Below are 27361 nucleotides of genomic sequence, written 5' to 3'. Positions count from 1 at the left end.
ACACACACACACACACACACACACATATCTTTTCCCTGGAAATAAAGGAAGGATAGAAAAAGTCTCAAGTTGAAGACTCAAGATTCCCAGAAGCATAGGGATTGAACGTCTCCTAATAGAATATAGCCCAAGGATGGGGAAACTGTGGCTTTGAGGCCACATGTGGTTCCACAACCCCAATATAGCCACTAGCCAATGAGGGCAGTGTTTCCAAACTTCTGATTGGGACATCCCAGGGCACCACAAAGGCCTGGATGCTATGTCCCCACAAACAGGGCTCTGGCTTCATTTTAAGAGCCTAGATAAGGGCAGTAGAGGAATTTCACTGACCCTTAGTCTCCTTATCTATCAAATTCCACCTGCCTCATGGGATTATGGTGAGGTTCAAATATGATCATGGGTATAAAGTGTTTGGCAATCTTTATATGTCAATCATGATTATGACATTGGTCATGGCTTGCCAATGCTTTCTTTGTTTGCTGGCTCTCTCTCCTCCAAAAACAGGAAGGAAGAAGAATTGGCTTTGAGTAACACCTTACCCTGAAGGAGGTCACTGGACCTTTTCCCCACCTGAACTAAGTGTCTGAAGTCTAACAGAAAACCTCAGGTCTCTGGTATCCAGGAAACCAGAACTTTAAGCAGCTATCTCAAACCAGGAAATTGCAGGCTCCTAAGAACTGACGAAGATTTGGAGTTCAAAAAAGATTAGCTGCAATTGTTCATTTTGACCATCAGAAAGCCGGAGCTGTGTTTGGAATCATTAGATCATAGATTAAGAGCAAGAAGAGGCCTTAGAGATCATTAAGTCCCATCTCCTCATTTTATGTATTAGGCACTCAGGTGAGAGCAGGTTGTCCAAGGCCACACTGATAGTACATGGAAGGGCTAGGAATTGGATCTGGGTCTACTAACTCCAAATTCAATGTTCTGTCTGGTATACTATAGTGAACCAACCTCATGGCTGTGCAAGGTGAAGGCAAACCCTAAAGGGTGGACAGCTGGGGAACCAAGGCAGAACAAGAAAGAAAGGAAACCTTAAAAGGGCAAAAGGAGGCCATTCAATGGTCGGGCCACACTGGACTATTTCACTGTCCCCACCTTCCTACCCTATCCCCACACCCTCCAAAATATGCCTCACATTCTACTACCTCTTTGCCTTTGCCAATATCATTATTTCTGGCATGCCCTCACTTCCATTCTTTGCATGATGAATTACTACTGCCCATCCTTTAAAATCTAATTCAGATGGCTTCTTCCACAATGCCTTCTCTCCTGGCTCCTCAGTGGATCTCAGAAAGCATGTATCCTTGTGTGTATTCATCTGTGTTTGCATCTGATCCTTCTTTTAGACTATAAGTCCCATGAGGGCAAGGATAGTTTTCAATGAGTCAGTTAATGAGGATAAGGATAAGGTCTTATCTAAACTTTGTTTTCCCATTCACCAGCATAGTACCCAGGAGACAGAGTAATCACATAATAAATGTCTGTGGAATAGATGGATGAATGTTTGTTGAATGACTGCCAGACAGACAAGAGGAGAGAGGACAAAATGGAAAGAGAACAATGAGAAAGAGAGAGAGAGAGAGAGAGAGAGAGAGAGAGAGAGAGAGAGAGAGAAAGAGAGAGAGAGAGAGAGAGAAAGAAAAGACAGATAAAAACTGAGGTGCCATGCAGAAAAACCTGAAGGGCAGTAAAGAAATATCACCAAATCCCAAAACCTGCAGCACACTAGAGTCATCAGGAAATCACAGACAAAATCCACTTCACCCATTCACCCACTTCATCCAAGAATACAAGTGTTGACTATGTATAATGCATTTGGGAAATGGTGCAATGCTTTCAATAGCCCTGAGCTGTTCCTTGATTCAGAAACCCATCTTTTAAAAACAAACATTCTTCTAATAAGGCCATGTGGCTCCCATGTGGTCTGAAAAGTCAACTGCAGGTAATACAAAGGACAATGAAGAGGCATGCAGGAAACGAAGGAGGCTGCAACTGATTACCTATGATGACTTGGGAACTGGAGTAATAGATTTTGTCCAGGAAATATATGATTGGAAAAGGAGGTGGGCTGGTCATGGAGCAAGAGGAATGGCTAAGAGATGGACAATCCAAGGACTATGCCAGCACTTGTTTTTGTTAAGTCATGTCTGACTCTACATGACCCCCATGGACTTTGTCCAGGAGGTTTTCTTGGCAAAGATACTGGATTAGTATGTCATTTCCTTCTCCAGTGTGTCCCCATTTTGCAAATGAGGAACTTAGGCAAATAGAGGTTAAGTGATTTGCCCAGAGTCATACAGCTAGTAAGTGTCTGAAGCCACATATGAACTCAGATCTTCCTGACTCCAGGTCCAGTGCTCTATCCACTGCACCACCTAGCTGCCCACTGGATGTCTAAAAAAGCAATCTTTAAGGCCAACCTCCAGTGAGTTGTGAAGGCCCTCTTTGGAGAGTTCATGGGAGGACATGGGTGAGAGTCTTGTAGGATGAAAAAGCAGCAATAGCTTCCATCTACACTGCTGGAAGGAGTGTCCACATTGAAGAATGGTTGGCAGACAACTCAAGTACTGCTGACGGTCAGAATGCTTAAAAAAACCCAACAACCTTAAAGGGTGATCTAGTAAGTTGGATAGACCTTCTCCGGGGAATTCATAGGAGGACATTGATGAGAGTCTTGTAGGAGGAGAATGCAATAACAGGCTTCCACGTGCACCCTTAGAGGGAGTAGCCACAGTGAGGAGATAAGAAATCCCCTGAAGAATAAGTATTGAAGTGCACATGTAAGGTACTGTTCTAAGCAGACACATGTGAACAAAGATAATGAAGACAAGGTGCCTGCCCCCAAGGGGCCTAACCTGTAACAGGGAAGATAATGCAATCATTATAGCTGTCAACCCCAATGCTATTATATAGAAGTGAACATACTAAGACAAAGGCTTGTTTGTCTTTTGGGGGAAGGGGAGAGAAGACCCATGCCTGCGCAGAGAATCTGACAGGATAAGAGGACAGCAAAATCCCCCAGGGAATCTGTTTGACCCTTGTTTTCCGCAATGTCAGTATGTTCTTGGGTCATGAAGGGAAATTCAGCTCATAGGTTCCCAATCCAGACATTCACTAAGAAAGTCACAGAGCCATTGAAAAATCGTTATGAGAAACATCAGTTCCCTCCCTTGATTGAGACAGCCCCATGACTAATAACTAGATATAAAGAAATGCCGTCACTAGCCCCATTGCCAATTACTGTACATCAATCAGCAACGTTTGTTACTTTTAATAATGTAGCCTAGTTACCACCCTTTGCTGCTTTCCACACAAAGGGTGGTACTCAAGCTCCATAATTAAAAAAAAAAAAGATTCTCTGATAGTCCCTTACATTTGTATTGTCCTTTGGGGCTCTCAAAGCACTTTTACTGGATCTTCACAACTCTGTGAGGTAAACAAGTAAGCTAAACAACTCTTACCCCTGCTCACTTTTGTAGATGGGGAACCTGAGGGAAGTTACTTGGCCAAGGTCAAACAAGTAGTGAGTAGCAGGATCAGCATTCAAACAAAGGTCTTCTTATTCCAAAGCCAGCACTTTTTCCCCTACATGATTCGAAGCCGTTTTTCAATCTCAAGGAACAGGTGAGGCAGTATCTTCCTGATTCTCATGAAGTTATCTCATAAAGGCAGTTTGCTTACTTCTCTAATTTGGGCTGACTGGGAAAGTCAGTTTAAATAAGTGAAAAGTTGAGATACGGATTGCTTTCAAAGAAATGCCATGTGTTAACAAGGGCACAAGGGTAGGAGAAACAAGAGTTCTGTAGGGACCTTCTTCCATGACTAGGGGAGAATAATGTGTAATTAGCCTATCAATTGTGTATCATATATAAATGGCTGTTTTTAAAGTGTTTAACAGACATTCTCTTCATAAGTTTAAATATTTCCCACAATCTTCTTAAAATACCAATTTGCTTAGCAGCTGCTTTCCTTATAGGTAGCATAAAGGCCCAACTCTGGTTTTGGTACTCAGTGCCAAAGGTAGCACCAGAGATAAGGCACCAAGTAGGTAACATATGCCCCGAGGGCCCTCAGCAAAATCACAAAGGAAGCAGTTTATCTGTTGGGCCTTTCTTTGCTCCTTTCCTTCCCCTCTCCCATTTCCTCCCCTTACCTCTTCTGGCTGTGCAAAGCTCATTTCTGTATCACTGCACCCAGGTCTGCCCACCCCTGAAGCCTCTACGCATCAAAACTGCCATCCTAGTAGCCATGCTCTCCCATACCAGAGGAAGAGTGGTCAGTTATTTAAGGAGGAAAGCAAATATTAAATACTTACCATTTGCTAGGCATTACATTAAGTAATGAGGATACAAAAAAAAAAAAGATAAAAACAGCCCATGCCCTCAAGTAGCTTCCAGTCTAATGGGGCAAATAAGGCATATAAATCAGAATATACAAATTAAATACATCTGGTAGGGACAAGAAAGTTGGCCCCCTACTTTGATGAGGCTGTCAACCCCAGGCCTGGCCTCTAACCCAGTTTCCAAACATCTCAACTACTGGAGTCCAGATGAGTGAAGGCTTACTATACTCTGGAGACAACACGGTCTAGTAAAGAGAGGTCTGCTTTTGAAAGCGATTCTCACACAGGGTGCCCAGTACTGTACTATGCAAATAATGGGTGCTCAGTTCAAAGGATCCAGGGAAAACCTTGAAAAATGCCTTGCTAACTTGGTTTGTTTTCAAACTTTCCTCATGTTAGTAACCAGAAATCCAGTACAGTACCTTCAAGAGAGACCACTCTAACAAAAACAGGCAACTTCGTAAGTGCATTCTGTCTGCAAATGGGGCCTCAAAAAGTTTCCACTGAATCCCAACAGGGAGTGAAAGGTCACTGCTAACTCCAAGTTAAAAACAATGGCAAGAAGAAAATGTCTCTCTTACATTTACCCAGAGGTTCTGTGTTCTCTCTGCAGGGGTTTGCTCAAGAAAAGTCCAAATCTGGTTGAAATGATGCAATCATTTCCAAGTTACTATTATTCATTTATACAAATCTGTGTTTTCAATCTGCATTCTAGACTCATCTGTTTCTTTGAAAAGTGTTTGCTTAAAAGGCAAAGCTTGTTCTGCCTCAAAATGGGTTATTTTAGCTTTCCATGAACTATTAAATGTACCTTTTTTTCCTATAGAAATTAAAAATTGAACAAAAGCTATGTTAAAACAAAATCCCCATATGATCTAAGAATCTTAATGCCTTCAGAATCCAGAGCAATCTGTCAATTAAATCTGTAAGTTCAATTTGCTATCAACCTAAGGACTCTTCTATATGAATTGCCAGGGCAATGGTGAGCTCTCAGGAGTACATGTAAGTGTACACGTAAGTGTGAGCACTGGACCAAGAACATCACCAAAGTGAGATCCTGCTTTATCACCCAGGCTTCCTAATTACGCAATAAAGCCCTTTGCCACCACTATCGCTACTCCTCTGAGTTACATTCAACGCCACAGCGCCAGGAAAAGGACAACATTTTTCTATTGGAGAAGCAAGTCTTAGGTCATAGAACATATATCATAGGATGTCAGAACGAAAAGGCACCTTGGAAATCACTCCTTTAATTTACAGATAAAGAAACTGAGGACAGAAAAGTGTGGAGTGAATTACCCAAGGTCACCCATTGTTTCAATCAGTTTATTCACATGATTCAAACTGGGTTTGGGGCTGTTTTTCTTTTTGTTTTAAACATTTTATTTTTAGGTGGTTGAAATTTAAACTGTATTTCAAAGTTAATTTGACTCTTAGTTCTCAAGCAAAAACCAAGTTGCTTAGTAGTAGGCTTAGCTGGAAGAAAATAAGTTGGGGGAGAAGGAAAGGGTGATGCTAATTCTGAGACATTTTCATGAGGCCACAGGACTTGAGTTAAAAGGGACCATAAAGAGCATCTAATCCAACCCATTTGTTTTATAGAAAACTGAGGCACAGGGAAGTTAGGTAATCTAGCTAAGGTCACACATAGGGGAAGTGGGAGGGTCAGAATTCAAACCCAGGTCCTCTGATTCCAAATCCATTGCTCTTTCTATAAGATGCTGCTGCTCCTAGTAAGAAATAAAAAACAACATTCTTTATACAAATTCTATACACTTCATGTCATAGAAAAATACCTCTCAATGATTGGTTAAATGATTGTTTTTCCTAGCTTCCAAATCACAGAATGCAAGATATTGTCAAAGCCTCTACAAAGCTAAAACGACTTGTCCAAGGTGAGTCAGCTAGAGCACATCAGAGTTGGAATTGAGATGCTTATCTCCTAATTCTTAGCTCAGGACTCATTCTACCATACACACTGCCTCACATTTCCCTTTAGTTTTTAGAAAATACATGTGGAGTATCAGCTGTCATGGCCTTGTTGAAATTTGAGCAGCACATTAGATTCTTGGAAATTTTGTATACTTTGAAGCTGTTTTGGCTACATTGAACCAGTGTTAAAAAAAAAAGGTAAAAAGAAATTTAACAGATAGTTTATTAATAGCAACTTGTTTTATCAGTTGAGCAGTCTCCAGGGCCAAGTTTTCCTTGATGTTTCATGTTCACACCAAGGTAATTTTCTTCAAAAGCAAAACTGGTAAACATCTACTACTTCCTCATATAAAATCATTTTAAGGTGATCAGACAGGGGGAGGTATGTAAAGGGAGAGAGGAGAATGGGATCAAGGAAGAACCAATTTGTCAAAAGGCCCAGAGTCCAAAGATAGTACTTTATTATTTTCCAAAGTCTGAGAAGTCAGAAAATGTCTTGCCCTTAAGAAAAACAAAAACATACGCAGGTGGGGTCCATAACTGTTGGTTTACAAAATGAGAAACTTTTAACATAGCACTTAATGACATATTTACAGATTTTATTTTAAAAAAAAGAGGAGAAAAGGGCCTGGGAGTCTGATTTGGGGCCAAAAACTCTGCTTGGAGCAGTGGGAGATGATCCGGAAGAATGCGCCCTTTAGAAGACTTGGTGTCTAATTATGGCTACTCAGCAATGGTAATGCAATTATTTTAAAATCCTTTCCTGGGTGTTTAATCGGCAAAGTTAATAAACTGATCAGAAGGCATGGCTGGCTGAAGCTGTTGAATATGTAATTTCTAACAATCTGCCCCTTAACAAACATGTTTAATTGTGGACCTTAATAGTCCACATCAGTTACTGATGGTATAAATATTATGTGTGTCCTCCAGGACTAACACAAGAAATGGTTAAATGTAATTCATTTAGATGAAGACTTTGGGCAAGTCATATCACTGCTCTGAGCCTCAGCTTCCTCATTTGTTAAAAAAAAACCTATTTTTCACATTTCACATAAGAATGAGGATGGAGTTGAGAATGAGCTTAGATTTCATCAGCCTGGGGAGCTCCTGGTATGAGAACTCCCTTTCCATCAACTCACATTTCAAGCCCTCTGTAACTTAGTAGATGTATCCTAGGCAGATGCCTGCATGTTAACACAGAAGTTAAGTGACTTGCCCAAGGCCTCACAGCTAGTCAATGTCAGAGCCTGAATTCTAACCCAGGTCATCCTGACTCCAAGCCCAGTGCTCTAATCAGGACATGATAACTCTTCACATAAAGATATTATCGAGATTTCAGATGAGCAAGAAAGGAGGAAGACTGGTCATATATTTAGAAGAAACAAAACAGACTGTGAATGGCATATTGGTATGCCTAAGATGGTAAAAGAATGAAAAAAAAATTCTGCCTTTGAATGGATTTTCCCTTTTGACTCTAAATTTTCTGATCCTAATCATAGTCCTAATTACAAGGCATAGAGAGCAATGGCATACGCATAGTAATGCAGGGTTTACACAGAAATCTTTATTACATTACCTAACGATCCTTGTAGCAATCTCTACGATGTATGTAGCCAGAAGTATCCCCATTTTATAGATGAGGAAAATGGAGTAGGGCAGCTAGGTGGTGAAATGGATGGAGCACCAGGCCTGGATTCAGGAGGACCTGAGTGCAAATCTGGCCTCAGACACATAACACTTACTAGCTGTGTGACCCTGAGCAAGTAATTTAACCCCATTTGTTAGACCAAAACAAAACAAAACACACACACACACACACACACACACACATACACACACACACAAAAGAAAAAGGAAATGGAGTGTAGTGACTAGCTCGTGGTGACAGGGCACAAGTAACTGAAGTCTGATCTCTAGGAAGAACTCTTGTCATCCTCACATCTCTATGACAAGCCCATTTTTCAATGCACTTCAGATCAAAGGTTTTTGCTGCAACAAGAGCATTTCCTGGTTGCATTTTTGCAATAATCCATCCTATATTCCTTGAATTCTTCCATCCACAATTGCTAATACAGGTTTCTTAGAATCATACCCATGCACAAGATGCTCTTTGCCTTTGACACTGTCTATCGCTTGATGTCAAAAACACATGGAGATGTCATAGTTGTTAGCATAAAGATCACACTCTTAGTAAGAAGTTCATATTTACGATGGTATTCTATTTACTGCTGAAATGTATTACAAGCCGTTTTTAATCTAAACCTCACAACTTCCCCTGTGTGGTCACGAGAAGTCTAAAATGACTGAAATAGATATTACAATTCATAGGGTGACTGGTGTTCAGTGCTAATAATGAGTTTGCATTTTGGTCAGAGGCTCGAAGAAGGGACTATAATTATCAGACCCCCTGCCTAGTTAGTATTCAGAAAGTCATCAGCGACTTGTGTCTGAAAGAGAAGTGTAATTTCATATAGAAAAGAAGTTTAAGGAATATTTCACACAACGAAATTAGGAAGAATTCCTGAGTATGAAATGTGGGTTGGTCACAAAGAAGACAACAGATGAACACCCTGAGTGGTACATTAGTGCCCTCAGGGCTAAACAAACAAGAGGAAGACATCGGCCTATTAAGCAGATCCTCTTTGGAGGACTTATGGGAAAATATGGACAGGAATTAAGAGCAATTAGGTGGCCCAGTGGATAAAGTGCCAGGCCTGGAGTCAGGAAGATTCATCTTCCTGAGTTCAAATCTGACCTCAGATACTTACTAGCTGTGTGACCCTGAGCAAGTCACTTACCCCGTTTGCCTCAGTTTCCCCATCTGTCAAATGAGCTGGAGAAGGAAACGACAAGCCACTCCAATATCTTTGCCAAGAAAACCCCAAATGGGGTCACCAAGAGTCAGACACAACTGAAAAATGACTAAACAACAACAAATGATTTACAAAATGCTTTATGTTACTTGGTCCCCACAGCAACCTTATAATTGATATGTGTTGTTACCCCCAGGTAACCTAAGGCTGTGGAAATGAAGGGACTTAACCAAAGTCACAGAGCTAATAAGCATCCACACCAGAATCCCATAACCCAGAGCCATTCAATTTTAAAGCTAGAAGAGTCCTCAGAAATCACTAGTCCTTCCCACTCTTTGTCCAGGGAGGAAAGTGATCTTCTGTCTCCTGCTCCAGGTCTCTTTGCAGGATAGCAAAACTGCCTCCCTTCCTGTTTATTAGCAGAAGGAAGTTTTGTGAGAACATTAAAATGGTATTGCAGATTCTCCCCAAGGTGCAGCAGGTAGAATGTAGTGAAATGTGACAAGGGTTGTTAACGCCTGCCTTTTGTGTCTCTCCCATTCAGAGAATAACAAGGATTGAAAGTGACTGCCACGGTTCATACTGGCAACAGAAATTCAAAGATTGTGGCAGGATACATAAAGGATGAAAGATATGGCCATGGGTAGCACACTGAATAGGCCAGAGGAATGTATTCCAGATCCACAGATAATAAAAGCTTTGAATAGTCCAACTAGGGTTATTCTATTGACATTATGGCCACTTCAAAGCCCCAAAAGAGCTCTATGTGGCGTTCTCATTGACTGTGTTGTGGCTAAACAGTGTGCGGTGTTTGTAGCTAAGAAATTTCCACACTGAGACTTGTCAAAACAACTCTCTGTAATCATATTCTACCACTCTCCTTACCAAACTCATCCAACCAAAATTAGAACAGAGGAGAGAGACCCTGGATGGAGCATTGCTCAACGCAAATATGACCAAAATAAGAGAACAAAAGTTTAATTAATCATCTGATTTCAGGCTTTGGGGCAAAAGAGATTTTTTTAAAAACTGATTTGTTTATTTTTAAAAGGTTGATCCAGCAGTTTAAACATGGATTTCCCTTGAGAAAAGAAGATGAAGGCTATTCTGGTGATCTCTCAACCCTGGAAATGTGTAAATGGAACCAAACTCCCAAATGGTATTCTGAGTAGAAGGCTTAGCACTGACTGAACAGGACTTGAATGAGTAAGAAAGGGAAAGTGACCCTTCAGGGGTATAATTGCAGTGAGGGGAGGGAAGGACCAATAGGTATTACAGGATAGTTGACTTCTGCCTTTATGTGGGACCAGAAGAAAGAAGAGCTACTCAGCTGAGATGAAAGAGATGAAATCTTATTAAGAAAGCTTAACATTTGAAACTGGAAGGATCTTAACTTATCAGGTCTTCCTTACCCCTTTGTCTTACAAATTAGGGAACTGAGGCCCCAAAAGGTAAAGGGTCATTTTTTTTGTTTTCCTTTTTTTTTTTTTACACAAGATCACACAAGTAGTTTGTAGGAGAGCTGCAATTCAAACCCAATTCTTCAGACTCCAAATCCAATAGTTTTTCCATTAAGCCGCACAACCAAGAGGAACCTCACTGTGCTGGTGACACAGTCACAAGCTGCCTACGCAAACCCCAGGTGACCTCTGATTAGCATTTTCCCAATGACCCACAGGAAAAAAAAATCAAGAGTCACATTCCAAAACTACCTTAAGAGTTTTTTTTCTTTTTCATTAAAGTGGAGAACAGAAAATTTTCAACTGCTTAAAACAATTCAGACAGGGAACATAAAACTTTATTATTCAGAAATAAATACCAACATAATATGACTTGTTTTCATTTGATGGCCAGTAAAGGAAAAAGAATGGAGAAAGGAAGAAGGGCCGGGAGGGAGAAAGGGGTGAGAAAGAAGGAAGGTAGGGAGAAACAAACAGAAAGAGAGAGAGGGACCTGGGCAAAAAGAAAGGTAAAAAAAGAAGAAAAAAGGAGAGAAGAGAGAGAGAGAGAGAGAGAGAGAGAGAGAGAGAGAGAGAGAGAGAGAGAGAGAGAGAGAGAGAGAGAGAAGAGAGAAACAAAGAAAGACTGTGACCAGAACAATAAAATACCAAGCACAGAACGAAATCCAGGCCGGGTCAGATCTGACTCTGTTGCCTTGAAGCCCGAAGATCCCCTACAGGATAAAGTCCAAACTCTTCATATCTCAGTTTCTTCAGTCTAGTTCCAATCTGTATTTCTAACCTCATTTCCCATTACAGCCAACACAAAACTGGCACTTCCAGGTAGACTTGCCTACTTGGTGTCTCAGCAAAGGGACATTTATATGGTCTGCTTATCTCATGTCCTGTAGCTAGCATTCTTCACTCCCAAATCTGACTCTTCAGGGCCCAGCTCAAGCCTTGTCTTTTCCATGTGGCCTGCTTTTGCAAGTCCAGCACAGAGTGATTTTCTTCTCATTTAACTTAATGTAATTACTGTCAGTCCAACTCAGTTCTCACTTAATCATAGAATGTCAACTCTGGATAAGAACTTTAGGGATCCTCTAGTCCAAACTGCTTTTTTCTTTTTTTTTTAATAAATAGACTCAGCAAGGGAAGGTGATTTGTCACAAGTAGTAGCATTTGAACCCAAGTTCTCTGACCCCAAAACCAGGGCTCTTTATACCTCATTACCTCAAAGCTGCCTCTTTCGCCTGGGCAGGAATGGAAGTGTGGGAGGGCGGTGAAGAGAAGATTGGTGCCATAAATGGAGAGAATCTGGGTCAGGGGTCAGGAAGCCAGTCTTAGGGTATCAGACCTGGTGGGTATCAGTCATCACTTGTTTGTCCACCCACACATCATCCCAGAATTCCAGAGATAGTACGGCCCCTAAAGAATGGCCAATGAAAGGAAATAAAAGCAAATCATATGCTCTCTGTTGCCACTGCTGGTATTGACATGCCAGCATTTAACTTTATGTATATATGTCTCCTTGCTCCTACCAGACTGTAAGCTCCATGAAGGCAGGGACTCTCTCCTATACTCCTGTTTTCCCAGAGTGCCTAGCACAGTGTCTTATATGTAAAAATGATTTATAAATGTCTTGAATGAATAAATGAATGAATGAAAGCATTCCATAAAGCATATTACTATAGTAGCTAGGCCCTGGATTTGGATTCAGGAACACTGTGGTTCAAATCTTAGCTTAGATACTAATTGGTTTATGACCCCAGACAAGTCCTTTAACCTCTTTGAAGCTTGGGATTCTGATCTATAAAATATCAGCACCCATGTCACAGGGTTGTTTTAAGAATCAAATGATTTATGTGATCAAATAATGCACATAAAGAACTTTGCAAGCCTTCAAGCCCTATATAAATACAAACTATAATTAAATTTAACATATTAGAAACATACCTGACTTACAAAGAAAAAGCTGAAGCCAGCATCTGCAGAGAGGATGGAAGAGAAGGAGTTAGCCTGAAGGCTAATTTAAATATTAAAATGCTGAAGTGTAGGTAATCAATTCTTATCCTAAAATGTGGAAGAATTCTCAAATACTGCTAAAATTCAGAATGCAAAAATGACTAGTTTTTTTTAAATATTGAAGTTCATAACGATGACCCTGAGGTACTAAAATGTTTTCCTTCTGAATCATTAAGGAGTAATGATAAGTCAAATTTTAATGCTAAGTATATTATAATCTTTTTATATTGATAAGCCATGTAGCATTCAATTAATCAGAATTAGTAAATTAACCATTTTCTCGCTTCTTGAACATCAGATCTCCATACATAGAGGAGATACCTTAGTTTCTTACTTTATAGAGCCTGAGGAGAGGTACTCCTACTCCAGGTTCTGACATCAATTATCTGGATGACCTTGGGGCAGCTAGGTGGCACAAGAGAGCAATAGGCCTAGGGTCAGGAAGACCTGAATTCAAAGCCAGCCTCAGTACTTACTATCTGTGTGACCCTGGGCAAGTTACTTAACCTCTGTCTGCCTCAGTTTGCTCAACTGTACAATGGGCATGAGAATAGCACCTACCTCACAGAATTACTGTGAGGATCAAATGAGGTACTATTTATAAAGCACTTAGCACAGTGCCCAGCACATAGTAGGAACTTAATAAATGCTTATTCCTTTACTTTCCCATTTAACTTCTCTGGATCTCCATTTACTCATCGTTCAAAGAAGGGACAAGAAAGACCTATGAGTCTCTTCTAGCTCTAAATCTATGATTCTATGATCCTCCATGAGGTTAATCTCTCTAACTGTGCCCTTGATATAGCCTTCTCCCTCCTTTCCTGCACTACCCCCATCCTCTTTTTCTACTGGTTCCTTTCCACCTGTTTTCTAAATATGCTTAGGCATCCTTAATTATTCCCACCACCCTCAAAAAAAGCCTTCTCCCCCATCAAGCTGCCTCTTTTTTCACTCTCTTCCCCTTCACTGCCAAATTTCATGAAAAAGTAGTCTACACCCAATGCCTCCACTTCCTCAACACCCACTCTTTCCTCAGTTCCCTGTGATGAAGCTTCTGATTTCTTCTATTCTACTGAATGTGGTCTCTCAAAGCTAACCAATAACCACTTAATCACTGAATTCAGGGTTTTAGTTATCTTCCTTGGCCCCTCTGAAGCCTCTGATGCTATTGATCTAATTCTCTTCTTAGATACCCCACCTTCTCTTGGTTCTCTTACCACCCTTCCTTCTTCACTGGCTTGTTAAAGTGGGAGCCTGCAACGGTTCTGTGCTCTCTTTTTTCCCTTGGCAAGTACGTTCACTCAGCTGCCTCAACCACTCCTTTGCCTGGGTGCTTAAGGTAAGAGTGCCAAGGTAAACAATTAATAACTTCAGCAAAGTTGAAGGATATAAAATAAACCCACATACATCATCAGCATTTCTATATACTACCAACAAAAACCAGCAGCAGGGGATAGAAAGAGAAATGCCATTTAAAATAACAGCAGATGATATAAAATACTTGGAAGTCTATCTGCCAAGACAAAACCAGGGATTATATGAACACAATTATAAAACACTTTTCACAAAAAGAAGACAGATCTAAACAACTGGAGAAATATTAATTGCTCATGGGTAGGCCAAGATGATATAATAAAGCTGACAATTCTACCTTGATTAATTTTTACTTATTCAGTGCCATACCAATCAAACTGTCAAAGAATTATTTTATAGAGCTAGAAAAAATAGTAATAAAATTCATCTGGAAGAACAAAAAGACAAGAATATCAAGGGAATCGATTTTTAAAAAGGGTAAAGAAAGTAACATAGCTGTTCTAGATTCCAAACTATATTACAAAGTAGTAATCATCAAAACAATCTGGTACCAGCTAAGAAACAGAGTAGTGGATCAGTGGAATACATTAGGTATACAATAAACAGTAGTAAGTGACCATAGTACTCTAATGGTTGATAAACCCAAAGATCTAAGCTTTTGGGATAAGAAATCCCCATTTGACAAAAATTGCTGGGAAAACTGGAAAGTAGCTTGGCAGAAACTAGGCATAGACCAACACCAAATACCAACAATAAAGTCAAAATAGATAAATGATTTAGACATAGAAAGTGATATCATAAGCAAATTAAGGGAGCATGGAAAATGTACCTGTCAGATCTACAGATAAGGGAAAAATTTATGACCAACCAAGAGGATTATGAAAAGTAAAATAAATAATTTTGATTGCCTGAAATTGAAAAGCTTTTGCACAAACAAAACTAATGCAGCTAAAATAGAAGGAAAACAGGAAATTGGAGGGGGAAATTGCAGCAAGTTTCTCTGATACAGGCTTCATTTATCAAATATCTAGGGAACAGAGCCAAATTTATAAAAACAAGAGCCATACTTCCATTGATAAATGGTCAAGGGAAGTGAACAGGCAGTTTTCAGAAGGAGAATTCGAAGCTATCAATAGTTACATTTTAAAAAATGCTCTAAATCACTACTGATTAGAGAAATGCAAATTAAAACAACTCTAAGACACCACCTCACATCCATCAGATTGGCTAGCATGACACAAAAGGAAAATGACAAATGTTGGGAGGGGATGTAGAAAAAATTGGAACACTAATTCACTGCTGGTGGAGTTGTGAACTAGTCCAACCATTTTGGAGAACAATTTGGAACTACACCCAAAGAGCTATAAAACCGTATATACCCTTTGGATACAGACCTCACGGGCTATTGCTGGGTCAAAGAGATCAAAGAAGAGGGGAAAGGCCCTATTTGTACAAAAAAATATATATTTATAGCAGCCCTTTTTGTGGTGGCAAAGAATTGGAAATTGCAGAGATGCCTATCAATTGGGGAAAGGCGGAGCAAGTTGTGGTATATGATTGTGATGGAATGCTATTGTGCTCTAAGAAATGACAAGCAGGATGGTTTTAGAAAAACCCAGTAAGACTTATAACGAACTCATGCAAAGTAAAGTGAAAAGAAGCAGGGGAGCATTGTACAGAGTAACAACACTATTGTAAAGATAACCAACTATGAAAGACTTAGCCACTGTGATCAAGACAATAATCCAAGACAATTCGAAAGGACCCATGATGAAAGACGCCATCCCCTTCCAGATAGAGAGAACTGATGAACTCTAAATGCAGAGTGAAGCATACTTTTTTTCACATTATTTTTATCATTTTATTTTGTCTTTTCTTTCATAACATGGCTAATATGGAAATATGTTTTGCATGACTTCACTTGTATAAATGATATCAAATTCTTTGCCTTCTCAAATAAGGGGAGGAGGAGGGAGGAAAAGAATTTGGAACTCAAAATTTTTAAAAAAGAGTATTAAACATTTTTATATATGATTGGGAAATAATTAGATAAATAAAAATAATTTTAAAAAAAATTTTAAAGATTGCCAAGGTTGTAGAAAAAATATAGTGAACTTGGAGGCATGGGATCTGGGTCCCAAGTCTATCACTTCCTAGTTGTGTGGCTTCAGGTAAGTCCTTTCAAGTAAGTTACCTTTCAGAGTCCCAGTTTTATCATCTATAAAATGAGATAAACAATATGTGTGCTACCTTTGTGAAGATTTCATGGGATCATGTATGCCAAATGGCTTGTAATAATAAAATGCAATCTAAGTGTCTACTGCTACTGTGAGAGACAGTGTGGCATAGGGCATAGAACACTATATTTGGAGTTCAGAAAACCTTCCACTGTGATTTTCTTTCTGTGTGATCTTGTGCAAGTCACTTAGGTTCTTTGGGTTTCAGTTTCCTCATCTGTAAAATGAGGGCTGTCCCAGGCATCCTGCTAGTTCTAAATTCTCTGATCCCATAAGTCCAGCCCTGATCTCTCTTCCAAGCTCCAGACTGACATATTAAACTATCTACAGACCTCACCATAGTACCTAAATGTTCCACCAGAGACATTTCAAATTTACCAGGTTCAAAGATGAGCTTATGACCTTCCTCTCCAACCTACTTCTCCTCCTGACTTCATGATTTCTGTTATCACTATTTACCATTCTCCATTGGAATCACTTTTTACCATTTCCCTCATGTTCAAAATCTTAGTGCTCTGTCTGACTCTTACCTCCCATGTTCAATCAGTTACCAGCTTCCATCAATTCTCATTTGGCAAGGTCTCTTATCAGGCCCCTCCTCTCTAGCCCCACAACCCCCACCTTACCATTCATTACCATCCTTTTGGACCAGGAGTAGGGAACCTTAGGCCTCAAGGCCAAAGTTTGGATTCAGTCAAAGGGACACACTTGAGGACCTAGAGGTTCCCCACCCCTGTGGACTATTGCAATAGTCTCCTTAGAGAAGTCTTCATTCTCTACAACTTACAATCTACCTCTAGAATACCTCTGCATACATAGATCTGGTCATTTCCCTCTTCTAAAAGCTTCCTATTGTCTACTAAGTAAGGTTCTGATTCCCTTTCCAAGGTCTTTCACAAGCTGGTGCCACCTTACCTTTCCAGCCTTATCTCATACCTCTATATATGTAGAATGTTTTACCCCAAGCCCCCGCTGCATAGAATTTAGGTACTCTTAAATTATTAAAAGAAAGTTTTAAAATCAATTAAAATTCTGTTGTAAGAAAAATATATCTAAATAAGATAGTCATATATAATTATTTTGTTTAAATGCCATAAAAGTTTCTAAGAATTGCCTCTTCTGAATGTTTATACTAGGTTTTGATTCCTAGATAATATTTGGTATCTTAAATAAATGAGTGTACTGAACCTTGAAGATAGGGATAGACCTGGGTTTTCACTGGCATAGGGACATCCTTGGTGAGAAAATTCTTTCTATGAAGTTAGTCCCCTCTTACACAACTTGTTGTCTAATAAGACTAGTGTCAAAGCACAGAGAGGCAAATGTGGACACCTTTGATGAGGCAAGGCTAAGCCAGGAATCCGAACCCCTGGCTGCCTCTTCTGCTTTGTGTTTCTTTCTCTGAGGTGACTAAACAGTAACCCTCAGATGGACTGTTCCAGTCTTAGAGGAAACCTTCTGAGCTCAAGAGGTTCAATTACTGAGTCTCTAAGTAGAAATAAGTTTCACTGAGAAGGTTCCCCTTCTGGTTACTGCAATGTCTCTAATAAAAGAAAAATCAGTACCAATAGGAGGATGAGCTAAAGCCCTGACCTGGATTAAAGGAGAGGTTTTCCTAGGACCAAGCCCATTCTTCATAAGTCCAGAGCTAGGGGACCCTGAGGAATTTGTTCTTATACCAGTCTCAGAATTAATGGTTATCAGCAGGTCAAGGGACCAACCATTTACTGAACACCTACAACATGCAAGATTCTGTACTGAAGACTGAACAACAACAACAAAGATAAGAAACAGTTCCTGTCCTGGAAGAGCTCGTAGTCTAATGGAATCTTATGTGGGATCCTTCCAATTCAATTCAACAAACATTTATTAAAAGAATATTGTGTACAATGGTGATACAAAAATAAGAAAGAAAATAGTCCTTGCCCTCCAAGTGCTTACATTCTGCTGGGAGGGGATGGTCTAAAGATGTCTGAGCCTATAAACTTATGGCCACACAAACATTAAATATTTGAGTTTTAGTCAAGCAGTACCTTTTTTTCAAAATGGCTTTTCTGCCATGAAAGTTCAACATCTGCTAGGCCAAAATCATTTTTGGTCAAAGTTTAGAAGATGACAAAAGTCTTTCAACACCTGTCTAACTGACACCATTATCTAATGAATATAACCTATCTGACCAATGATCTTAAAATTAGTTAAGCATGTTTAAAATATTACTATTGAAGATGTACTTTGGCCCATACACATACATACATACATACATACATACATACATACATACATACATACATACATGCATGGCAAAAAGGAATCATCCTTGACAGAGTAGAAAAGTAACTTCTATCTTACTCTCCATTTTGAAACTGGTGCCTTTTCCCAGACTCTTTTGAAGAGGACAGAATCAAACCTTTTAGATTTGATACCAGCAAAAGGTGAAATTTTCACTTAGAGGAAGGAAACCCCTTCAGGCGTATTATACAACCATTTAAAAAAAAGGACCTCTCACTTTCATAAGGAAAGAATATTTACCGTGGTTATTGTGGCAAAGGACAGAAAATGAAGAATAGCCATAAATATCAAACTTGGATGGCCTTTAGTCCTCACTGAGCGAAGAAAAACCAAGGCGATTTTGCAAGTGGTATTTTTTAAAGTTGTGATGGTTTCAAATTATGGGTCTGAGGAGATGCAAAATTTTTGTCTTCATTTTGAAGGAAGGTTTGGGTAAGTCATAGAGAACTGCATGAAGCCTCCTATCTCAACTAAAAGACATTTTCCCTTATTTTTTCCCTTCCCTTCCCTTCCCTCCCAAATAGCAACCAAAACAAAGGAAAAAACCCAGAAAATTCTTCAAAACTTGAGCTAAACTAGATGCAAATAAGGGGCAGTGAGCTTCAATCCTGTGTTTTCAAAGTTAAAGTTTCTCCCCAAATGTTAACTTTGCCCTGCTGGGTGCCATGAGATGACGTATTTTCTATTCCTATTTTTTTTCTGCTTAGATATATAGTTTAATGCAATATTTATATAGATACACCCAAATCTTAAGTAGATACAAGGAAACGGAGCTGATGTTGCCAGGGAACTGAACACCTGATATTCCTATAGAAAACGAAGATACTTTAGTTGCCTGAGTGAAGCAACCACGGAAAAATAAAGTGTTACACCGCTTTACACACCCAACTGCACAAGGCCAAACACCCCTCCCCAGCACCCCCCCCCGAGAGTTGTGTTGATAACAAAGTAACCATGAAAACAAAAGAGCAAGCACACAGGGTTTGTAATAGTTTTCAAGAAGGGAAGACAGCTCCCTTTACCTATAGGCGCAATCCCCCCCACCCCCACCCCCACCCCGCCCCCGCCTTCTAAAACACCAGTTCATCGAAAGGGAATTAAAAATGTAAGAAGGATATTTCTGGGTTACGCTCTATTTGTATCACCGTGTTTAATCACTGGACATTTCCAAGATATTTCTCGATCTCGACTCTCAGGCATTTCTATCAGACACTATATTAAGGAAAGTGGGTTCCATAGGCAGGGGCCAACCATCTTTTCTGTGCCAAACATACTTTTGAGATTCGCAAAGAAAGCAAATGCAAAACTGTTCGGGAAAAAAGATACTTATCTGCAGTACAAACCATAGAAACTCCAGCGCCTTGGCTTGTGGTGGGTACAGTCAAGAGCACTTCTTAATTAAAGGCAAAGTCAAGGCTAAGCAGAAGAGGGAAACTTTTAGTGTTTCCCCACTTTGATTCCCCAGACTCCACGCTTCATATTTGAGGGAGGGAGAGTTCGCAGAAAAAGCTAAAGTTTCACCTCAGAAAGTGTCAGTGAACCCGAAAAACGATACACAGAGCTGATATAAAATGTCACACACAGTCCCTCCCCATGAAACAAGCTACAGAAAAGAAAAAGGAAAAAAAAGGGAAGGAAGGAAGGGGAAAAAAAAGAAAAAGAAAAACCTTTTCAAGGAAAATTAATGTTCCTGTCTGGTGGCTTTTTTTTTTACCTTAATACTGGACCTGCTGGTCTGGGTCTCAGTTTCCATGCTGTTCTCCTGCCTGTCTTTCTTGGACGCATTAGTCCTCACTTTGTAAGTGGACGTGTTAGAGGATTTGATGAATAATCCGGGCATAGGGTTGCTGTTTTGCAGCTGCTGAGACATGGTGGTATTGCTCTGGTTGGGGGAGATAGAGTCCTCGCACTCTTTGCCACTGTGGTACACCACCCTGCTGTCAGAAATGTGGATGCTTGGAGCGCAGCCCATGCTTTCAGGTCCCTTTGGACGCGATTTTCTAAATTGACTTTTGCTTCGATCGGCTGGATTTGGTCTCGGAATTCTCAGCTTCCCAAGGGTCTGTCTAGCTAGTCCTTCTTGTCATCCGCTGGGCTCGAGGGCTGTGTCATTATGAGTTAACCTCAGCGAGCAAGGAAACATAGCCCTTTTCTACTTCTGGAAGCGGGGGCTTCTTGGAACTTTAATGGGAACCCGGAGGGGGGCTGTGGGGAAATGAAGCGCAGGCCGAGCTGCACATCGTTGCCTAAAACGTTCAACGGGCAGGGTTTGGGGCAGGGTTTTTCTCCCCCCGGGGAGAAATCAACAAGCCCCTCTGACTTAGCGAGTGTGGCTCCCGGCAGGGAGCGCTTCCATTTTCTTGAATTAAATATTAAAATCCCAGAGAAGCAGTATTTTTTTTTAATTTCACAGTGTTTCAGGAGGATTTCGGAACGGGGTCTGGGACAAGGGGTGGGGTAGGGCGGGGGAAGGAGATCCCTGCTCTTCCACACCCCAAAGAACTAAACTGGCAATTTTCTTCCCACGAAGCTTAACTGTAAGAGACGCTACTACTCTTTGTTGGGGGTGGGGGGAAGTGAAACCCCCTTGGATTGCTCCCCCCTCCACAGTTAGAAACTAGCGCTCACGTTCCCCTCCAGTGCATGCTCCCTCCTTTCCTTCTCCTCCACCTCCTCCTTCCTCCCAACAGCGGCGGCGGCGGCGGCGGCGGCGGCGGCAGCGGCGCAGACTGGCTATTGACATGCACACACTATCCTCTTGGCAGCAGCTCCAAAAGGCAGATTTCCCCTCCGAAAAGCAGGTTTACCCTGCAAAGCATTCCATCCAGCGGTGCCAATTCCTGGAGTAGAGGAAAAGAAACACGGGAATCCCGTTTCAGTGCATGTTTGCCGCGCAAATAGAATAAAATAGGTGGGGTGTGTGTGACGGAAAGGGGGGTGGAGGAAGAGTTCAGAGCTTCAGTCTTAAGAAAATGGTAATAACGCTGAAGACGGGCAGGAACAAAAGGCTGGAGATACCCCAGCAGCGAGCCTGAAGGCAGGTCTGTAATGCATGCGGGGCCCACGGTGTTTCTGGTCCCAGAGATGATGCATACACGCAATTCTGTTGGAGTCCCTGGCTCTGCATGGAATGAATTAAAATGGCGAGACGTTTAATGCTCGGGCACAGAGCCTGCGTTGTGCAGCAGAGATGCTGCTCCTGCCTCTTCTTCCCTCGTCTCCCCTCCGAGGGTGGAGGGGTGGCCCCTCTAGCAGGGATGGTGCCCCGCACCCCCTTGAAATGCCCGGTGAATCTCTGCCAGGTTGTTTCCCCGTCCCAGTCTCTGCCCCAGGGTTTGACAGCAGCACGTCCAATCAAAGCACCCGCAAGAAGTGACCTCCAGCCTTTACTGGCGTCAATGCAAAACAGCCGGTGTAGCGCCCGAGCTTCCTACTTGGAGCCGAACCTGCTTGAGCTACTGAGCATGCCCAGAGGGAGGGAGGGGGGAGAGAAATGCTGCTGGGAGCCGTGAAGAGTGTCTCCAAAGCGGCTTTTATTTTACTTCTTTTTTTTTCTTTTTGCCCCTCTCCATATTTTAGCCCTGCCAGAGGCAGAGAGTGAGGTGAGAATCACAGTTGAATTCCACACTTCCTACAAAAGTACAGTATCCCAGATTTGGGACTTTCGAGACCATCTCACCCCAAATCCTCTTTTTACGGAAAAGGAAACTGAGGCCCAGGGAGACTGGGCGATTTGTACAAGGTCACGCTGGTTAGTTGTACGGTTTGGGACTAAAACCCAGATCTCCGGACTCGAAGACCAGCCGCTCTCTACCCAGTGTTATGTCTCTCTTGAACCTTACTCAGACTTTCCCTGTGGCCCCGGGTTAGATTTCCGTCATCAGGGCTGGCTTCAGTTAAGGGTCAGCTAACCATAAACCCGGGGTCGCGGGAACGTTCTGTTTATAGGACAGCCGGGAGGTGTCCTTCCCCCTACCTCCCCGGGGAGGGGAGCGATTAAGAGGGCAAGGCTAGTGAAGGAGGAAGAAGGGTGGCGAGAGGCAACATTTGGTACTCCCCGAACACTAACCGGGGTGTTTGGAAACTGGGGTTCTACTCCAAGGGCTGTCACGAAGAAGTTGTGTGACCTTGGCAAGCCACTTCTTTCTGGGACTCGGTTTCCTTCTATGTAAAAGGTAGGATCTGGAGTAGATGATCTCTAAGGCCCCTTCCCGTCTGCTATTCCATAATCTCTGAATTAGATGTTCATAATGAGGGGTAGCAGAGACACAGATTCTGTCTCCCGCCCCCCCCCAGAATAGGATGCCCTTCACGCTCCCAAGATCCTGCCTCCCTTGAAACAAAACTCTAAGTGCCGCTGGCCCCACGTCCCAAGTCTCCCTGCCTAGGGAATATCGGAGGAAAGCCTACTCCGAGTGGACCAGTCTTTCCCCCAGGGTCCTCGTCCTAGTCTCCGTCTCCTCCTCCTCCCGTTCCTTCCTCCCTCCCTCCCCCTTCTCCAGTCCACACCTTTTCCTAGTGCGGTCCCCAAGTTGAACCCTCTATTCCGCTGGGCTCCCTCCTCCCAGCCCAGCTGCTGCGAAGACCCGGAGAAGTGGATTTCGCAAACTGCTCCAGCTCCCTCCCTGGAGCCCTTTTCTCTGTGGCTCCTGAGGGGAGCTGGGCGCGCCCTGCAGCAGGGCTGGGTTCCGATCGCCAACTGGTTTTGTGCACTAGGATGTGGGACGCTCACTGCCCCAGGGCCAGGGGCGGGCGTTCGGCCAGCCGGGCTACTCCAAACCTGAGAGGGAAACGTTATCCCGCAGTGCCTGCCGAGAACCAAGCACTAGACCTGGCGGCCTTGTTCGCTCCCTCTGGTGCCTTGCTTCGGTGCACGAATTCTCAGGGTCACTGCCAACAGCCCCAATTTGTTCACTTACAAATAGGGAGTGAACAGTTAGCCTTTTGTGCTTGGAGAGCCCCTACGCCCCACTGGCCAGCGGTTTGAAAAACCCTAGAGTAACACGGTCGGATGGGAAATTCGAAGCCCACCCGCCAAAGGCACTCTCTCTAGTTTCTCCAGATCCTATCCTGAGATCCTCCTCGGGCTCCCGTCACGTCATTTTTTAGAGTGATTTTAAATTTAGAAAATAATCTTCATCTCTAGAAAACTGTGACAATTCTGGATGGAGGACGGGGAAGGGGGGGGGATTCATTTCACTTGTGCACGGTAATTTCCGTGGCTAGATTTTTTGACAAGAAAGTGTGAACTGAAAGGAAGCTATTTGCAACTCCCAAGCAATCTGGGAGCAGATTGGCTGGAGAAACTTTCTCACAATGCTTGCTTGCATCCTGTCTCTTTAGGAACAGGGAGCTGTTGTTTTACATCCAGGAAATCAGTAAGCTAAAGATTTTCTTTAAAATGTAAATATTAAATGCGAGGCTAATTATTTTAGCATAGTGCAAAGAGTGCTGGAATTGGAGTCAGAGAATCTGGGTTCGAATATCAGCTTGGCTACTTTCCTACTTGTGTGACCCTGGGCAAGATGCCTAACTTCACTGTGTCTCAGTTTCTTAGTCTGTAAAATGGAAGGGGGGTGAGGATTGGACTAGGTGGTCTCTAAGTTCCATTCCTGCTCCAAATATATGACCCTATGACCTTAAGTTTAAGTAAATGTAGGTAATGACACTTTTCCTGTACTTTATGGAATTCTTTTCACTTTATGGCAAATCTCTCTTCTATTTCTTCTTGTGAATTTCTTCTTCTCTTTCCCTTTTTCCTTCCTTTCTGGTGCTCAAGCCCCACTTTCTGAATGAAATATTTCCTATCTACCCTACTCTATATTGATGTCACTCTTCTCTGAACTCCTCTAGCTCTTTTATCAGTAGTATCTAATTAAGCACTTAATTATGTACAAGAAGCCTTCACTGTTTGCAGGGTGTGGTTCTAGAAATCCTACTCAAACTGGCAAATCTTGAATGAGATGGGAGAAGGGAGGAGGAGAAGCAGTGAGACTATGGGGCTGAAATGCTCTGGGAGTGGGAGAAGGGAGATAGCTTCAACTCCCCCCCCCACCAGTCCATCTAGGATAATAATAATAGTAACAGTAACAATAATACCAATAATGCATCTGCTTTCTCATTCCTTTTGCTCTTTCCTTCTTCCCCTCTTCTTTAGAAGTTGGAAGGGATGGAAGAATTGGAGAGAAAGATACTGAAAAAAGCAGGAAGGACCGGACTTGGAGCTGGGGGTGAGGAACGGTTCCAATTAAATTTTTAATTTAAGAATTCAATTAAATTATTAATAATTTTCAAATAAGTCAAAACATGGAGTTTGGGAAGGGATTAATGCATGTTAACTAAAACATATTTTTCAAAGAAGAAGAATAATGTTGATAACAAAGAGTACAGAAAGGCCTTAGCAGTAGCTTGGACTTGACTATTTGTTCTTTTTTTTTTCCATCTATAGTTCAATCTGAGTTATATCATTCCCAGACCACAAGTGTTTGGTGTTTGATTAGCTCCATTAATTAGAAGAGGAGGGTCATAACAATGAAGTCATGGGTTTGATCCCATGATCCAGCTGGGTTTTTACAAATAAAGAACTCCATTCCATTAGAATGTTGGCCAGCAATCTGCTTGACAGAGGTTGAAGACAGACTATGTTCTATCAACTATTCATGGAATATTGGGGTTTGAACCTGGCAGCCCAATGCTTTCATTTTTCAGGGGAGGAAACTGAGGCTCAGACAAGGAAGTATATGAAAAAGGTCACAGGCTGATTTAGTAGCAGAGTCATAACTAGAACCTAAATCTCCTGATTCTCAGACCTGGACTCCTCCCATAGGAGCCCGAGCTTTCAGCCTCACCAACACTAGGAAAGCAACCCAAAGAACATATTGTCTTCACATGCCAATGACAGCATCCTTTGCATATGAAAGCACATTGTTGTACTTTAGTGAGTGACAACATTTAGGAATGGGCAGCTAGGTGGCAAAGTAGATAGAGGGCTGGGACTGGAGTCAGAAAGGCCTGAGTTCAAATCTGATCTCAGACATTTAGTACCTGTGTGACCCTGGGCAAGTCACTTAACCCTGTTTACTTTAGTGCCTCATCTGTAAAATGCAAACCTCTCCAATATCTTTGCCAAGAAAACCCAACCGCTAAAAGAGGTTGAAAGGAGTTGGACATGACTGAAAAATGACTGGCTAAAAACATTTAGAGGGGAAGCTAGGTGGCACAATGGATAAAGCTCCAGCCTTGGAGTCAGGAGGACTTGAGTTCAAATCCTACCTCAGACAATTGACACTAGCTGTGTGACTCTGGGCAAGTCATTTAACCCCAATTGCTGGGGAGGGGGGACGTTTAGAAAAATCAGTCAATATTGGACAGAAATTGGTGTGGTTTTGACAACAAAAAGCGTAATGATGATCTACAGTGTAGGCTTTAGGGATCTGGGCAGCTCCAAAAACAGCCCTTAGTACATTGCTGCCCTGGTTAGATGACCTACATGCCTACTGTGGCCGCTAGAACTTCCCTACTCTCTCTCTTCCCCTCCATCCTGCTCCTGAGAATACCCAGAGCCCTCTGCCTTTTCCCCTTCCTTTCCACTGTTGATGTTTGAGCAATGAAAGAGGAGAATGAGAATTCTCTCTTCTACATCCAGAAGTAGGTTCCTAGTACCCATCCCTTCTTTGGATCTTGGAACAAGTCGCCACGTATAAACAACGTGATGAGTGGTGGTAAGATTATGTAATAAAGCTCAGGTATATTATTGTTCTAAGCAGTGGAGCATCATGGCATTCAGGAGACTGAGATGGAATCCCATCTATGAAAGTATACTAGCTGTATGACTTTGGACAAGTCATATCACTTCCCTAACTCCCAAGTGGGAATAATAATATATATACAACTTATCTCACAGGACCATTGTAGGAAATGACCTTGGACTGCTTGAAAGCTTTCACCACTCTAATACACTAGAGAAATGGGAGTGGTTAATAGCATTCACAAACTATTCACAAATACCTGCTTTGTTTCAATGCCCTATGCGCACTGAGGGAGGAAAGGCTTTCCCGAAAAGTGGTCAGTCAGTTAATATGCATTTAATAAGTGCCTACTATGGGCCTCCCATTGTGCTAGGCACTGGGGATACAAAAAGAGGCAAAAGACAGTCCCTGCCCTCAAGGAGCTCACAATCTAATGGGCATGAATATAGGCACAGAATCAGGACAGCATAAGTCATGTTTACAAAATGGAATCATACAATGTCAGGCCTGGAAGGAACCTCAGAGATCATATAGTCCAACCCCTTTCCCTTTTTTTTTTTTGACTGGTGCCAGTGACACCAATGTCTAGAGAACAACTAGGTGGTGCGGTGGAGTCAGGAAAATTCATCTCCCTGAGTTTACACCTAGCCTCAGACACTTACTAGCTGTGTTACCCTGGGCAAGTTACTTAATACGATTTGCCTCAATTTCTTCATCTGTAGAGTGAGCTGGAGAAGAAAATGGCAAACCACCCAAGTATATTTGTCAAGAAAACCTTAAATGGAGTCGTGAAGAACTGGATATGACTGAACACAGCAACAGCACCGAGACCAAGAATGGGGAAGTGACTTTGCCCACAGCACACAGGAAGTCAATGGTTTCAAACATAGGAAGCATTCAATAAATGCTCATGGATTGATTCTAGGCCTGGTTTTGCTGCTAGGTGGCTGTCAGTGCCTTGCTTCATCTGCAAGATGAGAGAGTCAGACTAAAAGTACCTCGAGGTCTCTTCAAGCTACATGATTCTGTGCCTCTATAAGCCAGGCTGCCTAACTCCTGGTTTCCTCACTAAACCATGCTACTTCTTGTATATTTTCATAAGATAAATATGACTTATAATATTGAATTGGTTTGAATATAGGCATCTCCCCAAATAGCCTGTACCTCTAAAATGATATTTCTTAGAAATGAAAACATAGGAGCAGCTAGGTGGCACAGT

At 41.9% G+C, this 27361-nt stretch overlaps 1 protein-coding gene and 1 long non-coding RNA gene across 5 annotated transcripts in view; one reads left to right on the top strand and one right to left on the bottom strand.

The window, feature by feature from the left end:
• The window catches only part of PDE8A (phosphodiesterase 8A), a 261479-nt gene extending 238484 nt beyond the window's left edge, over positions 1-22995 (bottom strand). For 2 of the 4 annotated variants that reach the window (XM_078151108.1, XM_020966433.2), the window contains exon 1: positions 20109-21819. In XM_078151108.1, the coding sequence (XP_078007234.1) occupies positions 20109-20366 (258 nt within the window). In that variant the 5' untranslated portion in view covers positions 20367-21819. Of the gene's footprint in view, positions 1-20108; positions 21820-22903 lie in introns of those variants that run through there. The other 2 variants (XM_020966427.2, XM_020966422.2) reach the window with 2 other exon arrangements.
• On the top strand, positions 22299-27066 carry LOC110194255 (uncharacterized). The gene is made up of 3 exons (XR_002320673.2): positions 22299-22569; positions 24552-24624; positions 26865-27066. It is a non-coding gene; the product is annotated as an uncharacterized LOC110194255 (long non-coding RNA).
• The last annotated feature ends 295 nt before the right edge of the window (positions 27067-27361 follow it).

The sequence above is a fragment of the Phascolarctos cinereus genome, unplaced genomic scaffold (genome assembly GCF_003287225.1).
Source record: "Phascolarctos cinereus isolate Bilbo 61053 unplaced genomic scaffold, phaCin_HiC Scaffold_3;HRSCAF=262, whole genome shotgun sequence".
Taxonomy (NCBI): domain Eukaryota; kingdom Metazoa; phylum Chordata; class Mammalia; order Diprotodontia; family Phascolarctidae; genus Phascolarctos; species Phascolarctos cinereus.
This window is presented reverse-complemented; position numbering and strand designations above follow the sequence as displayed.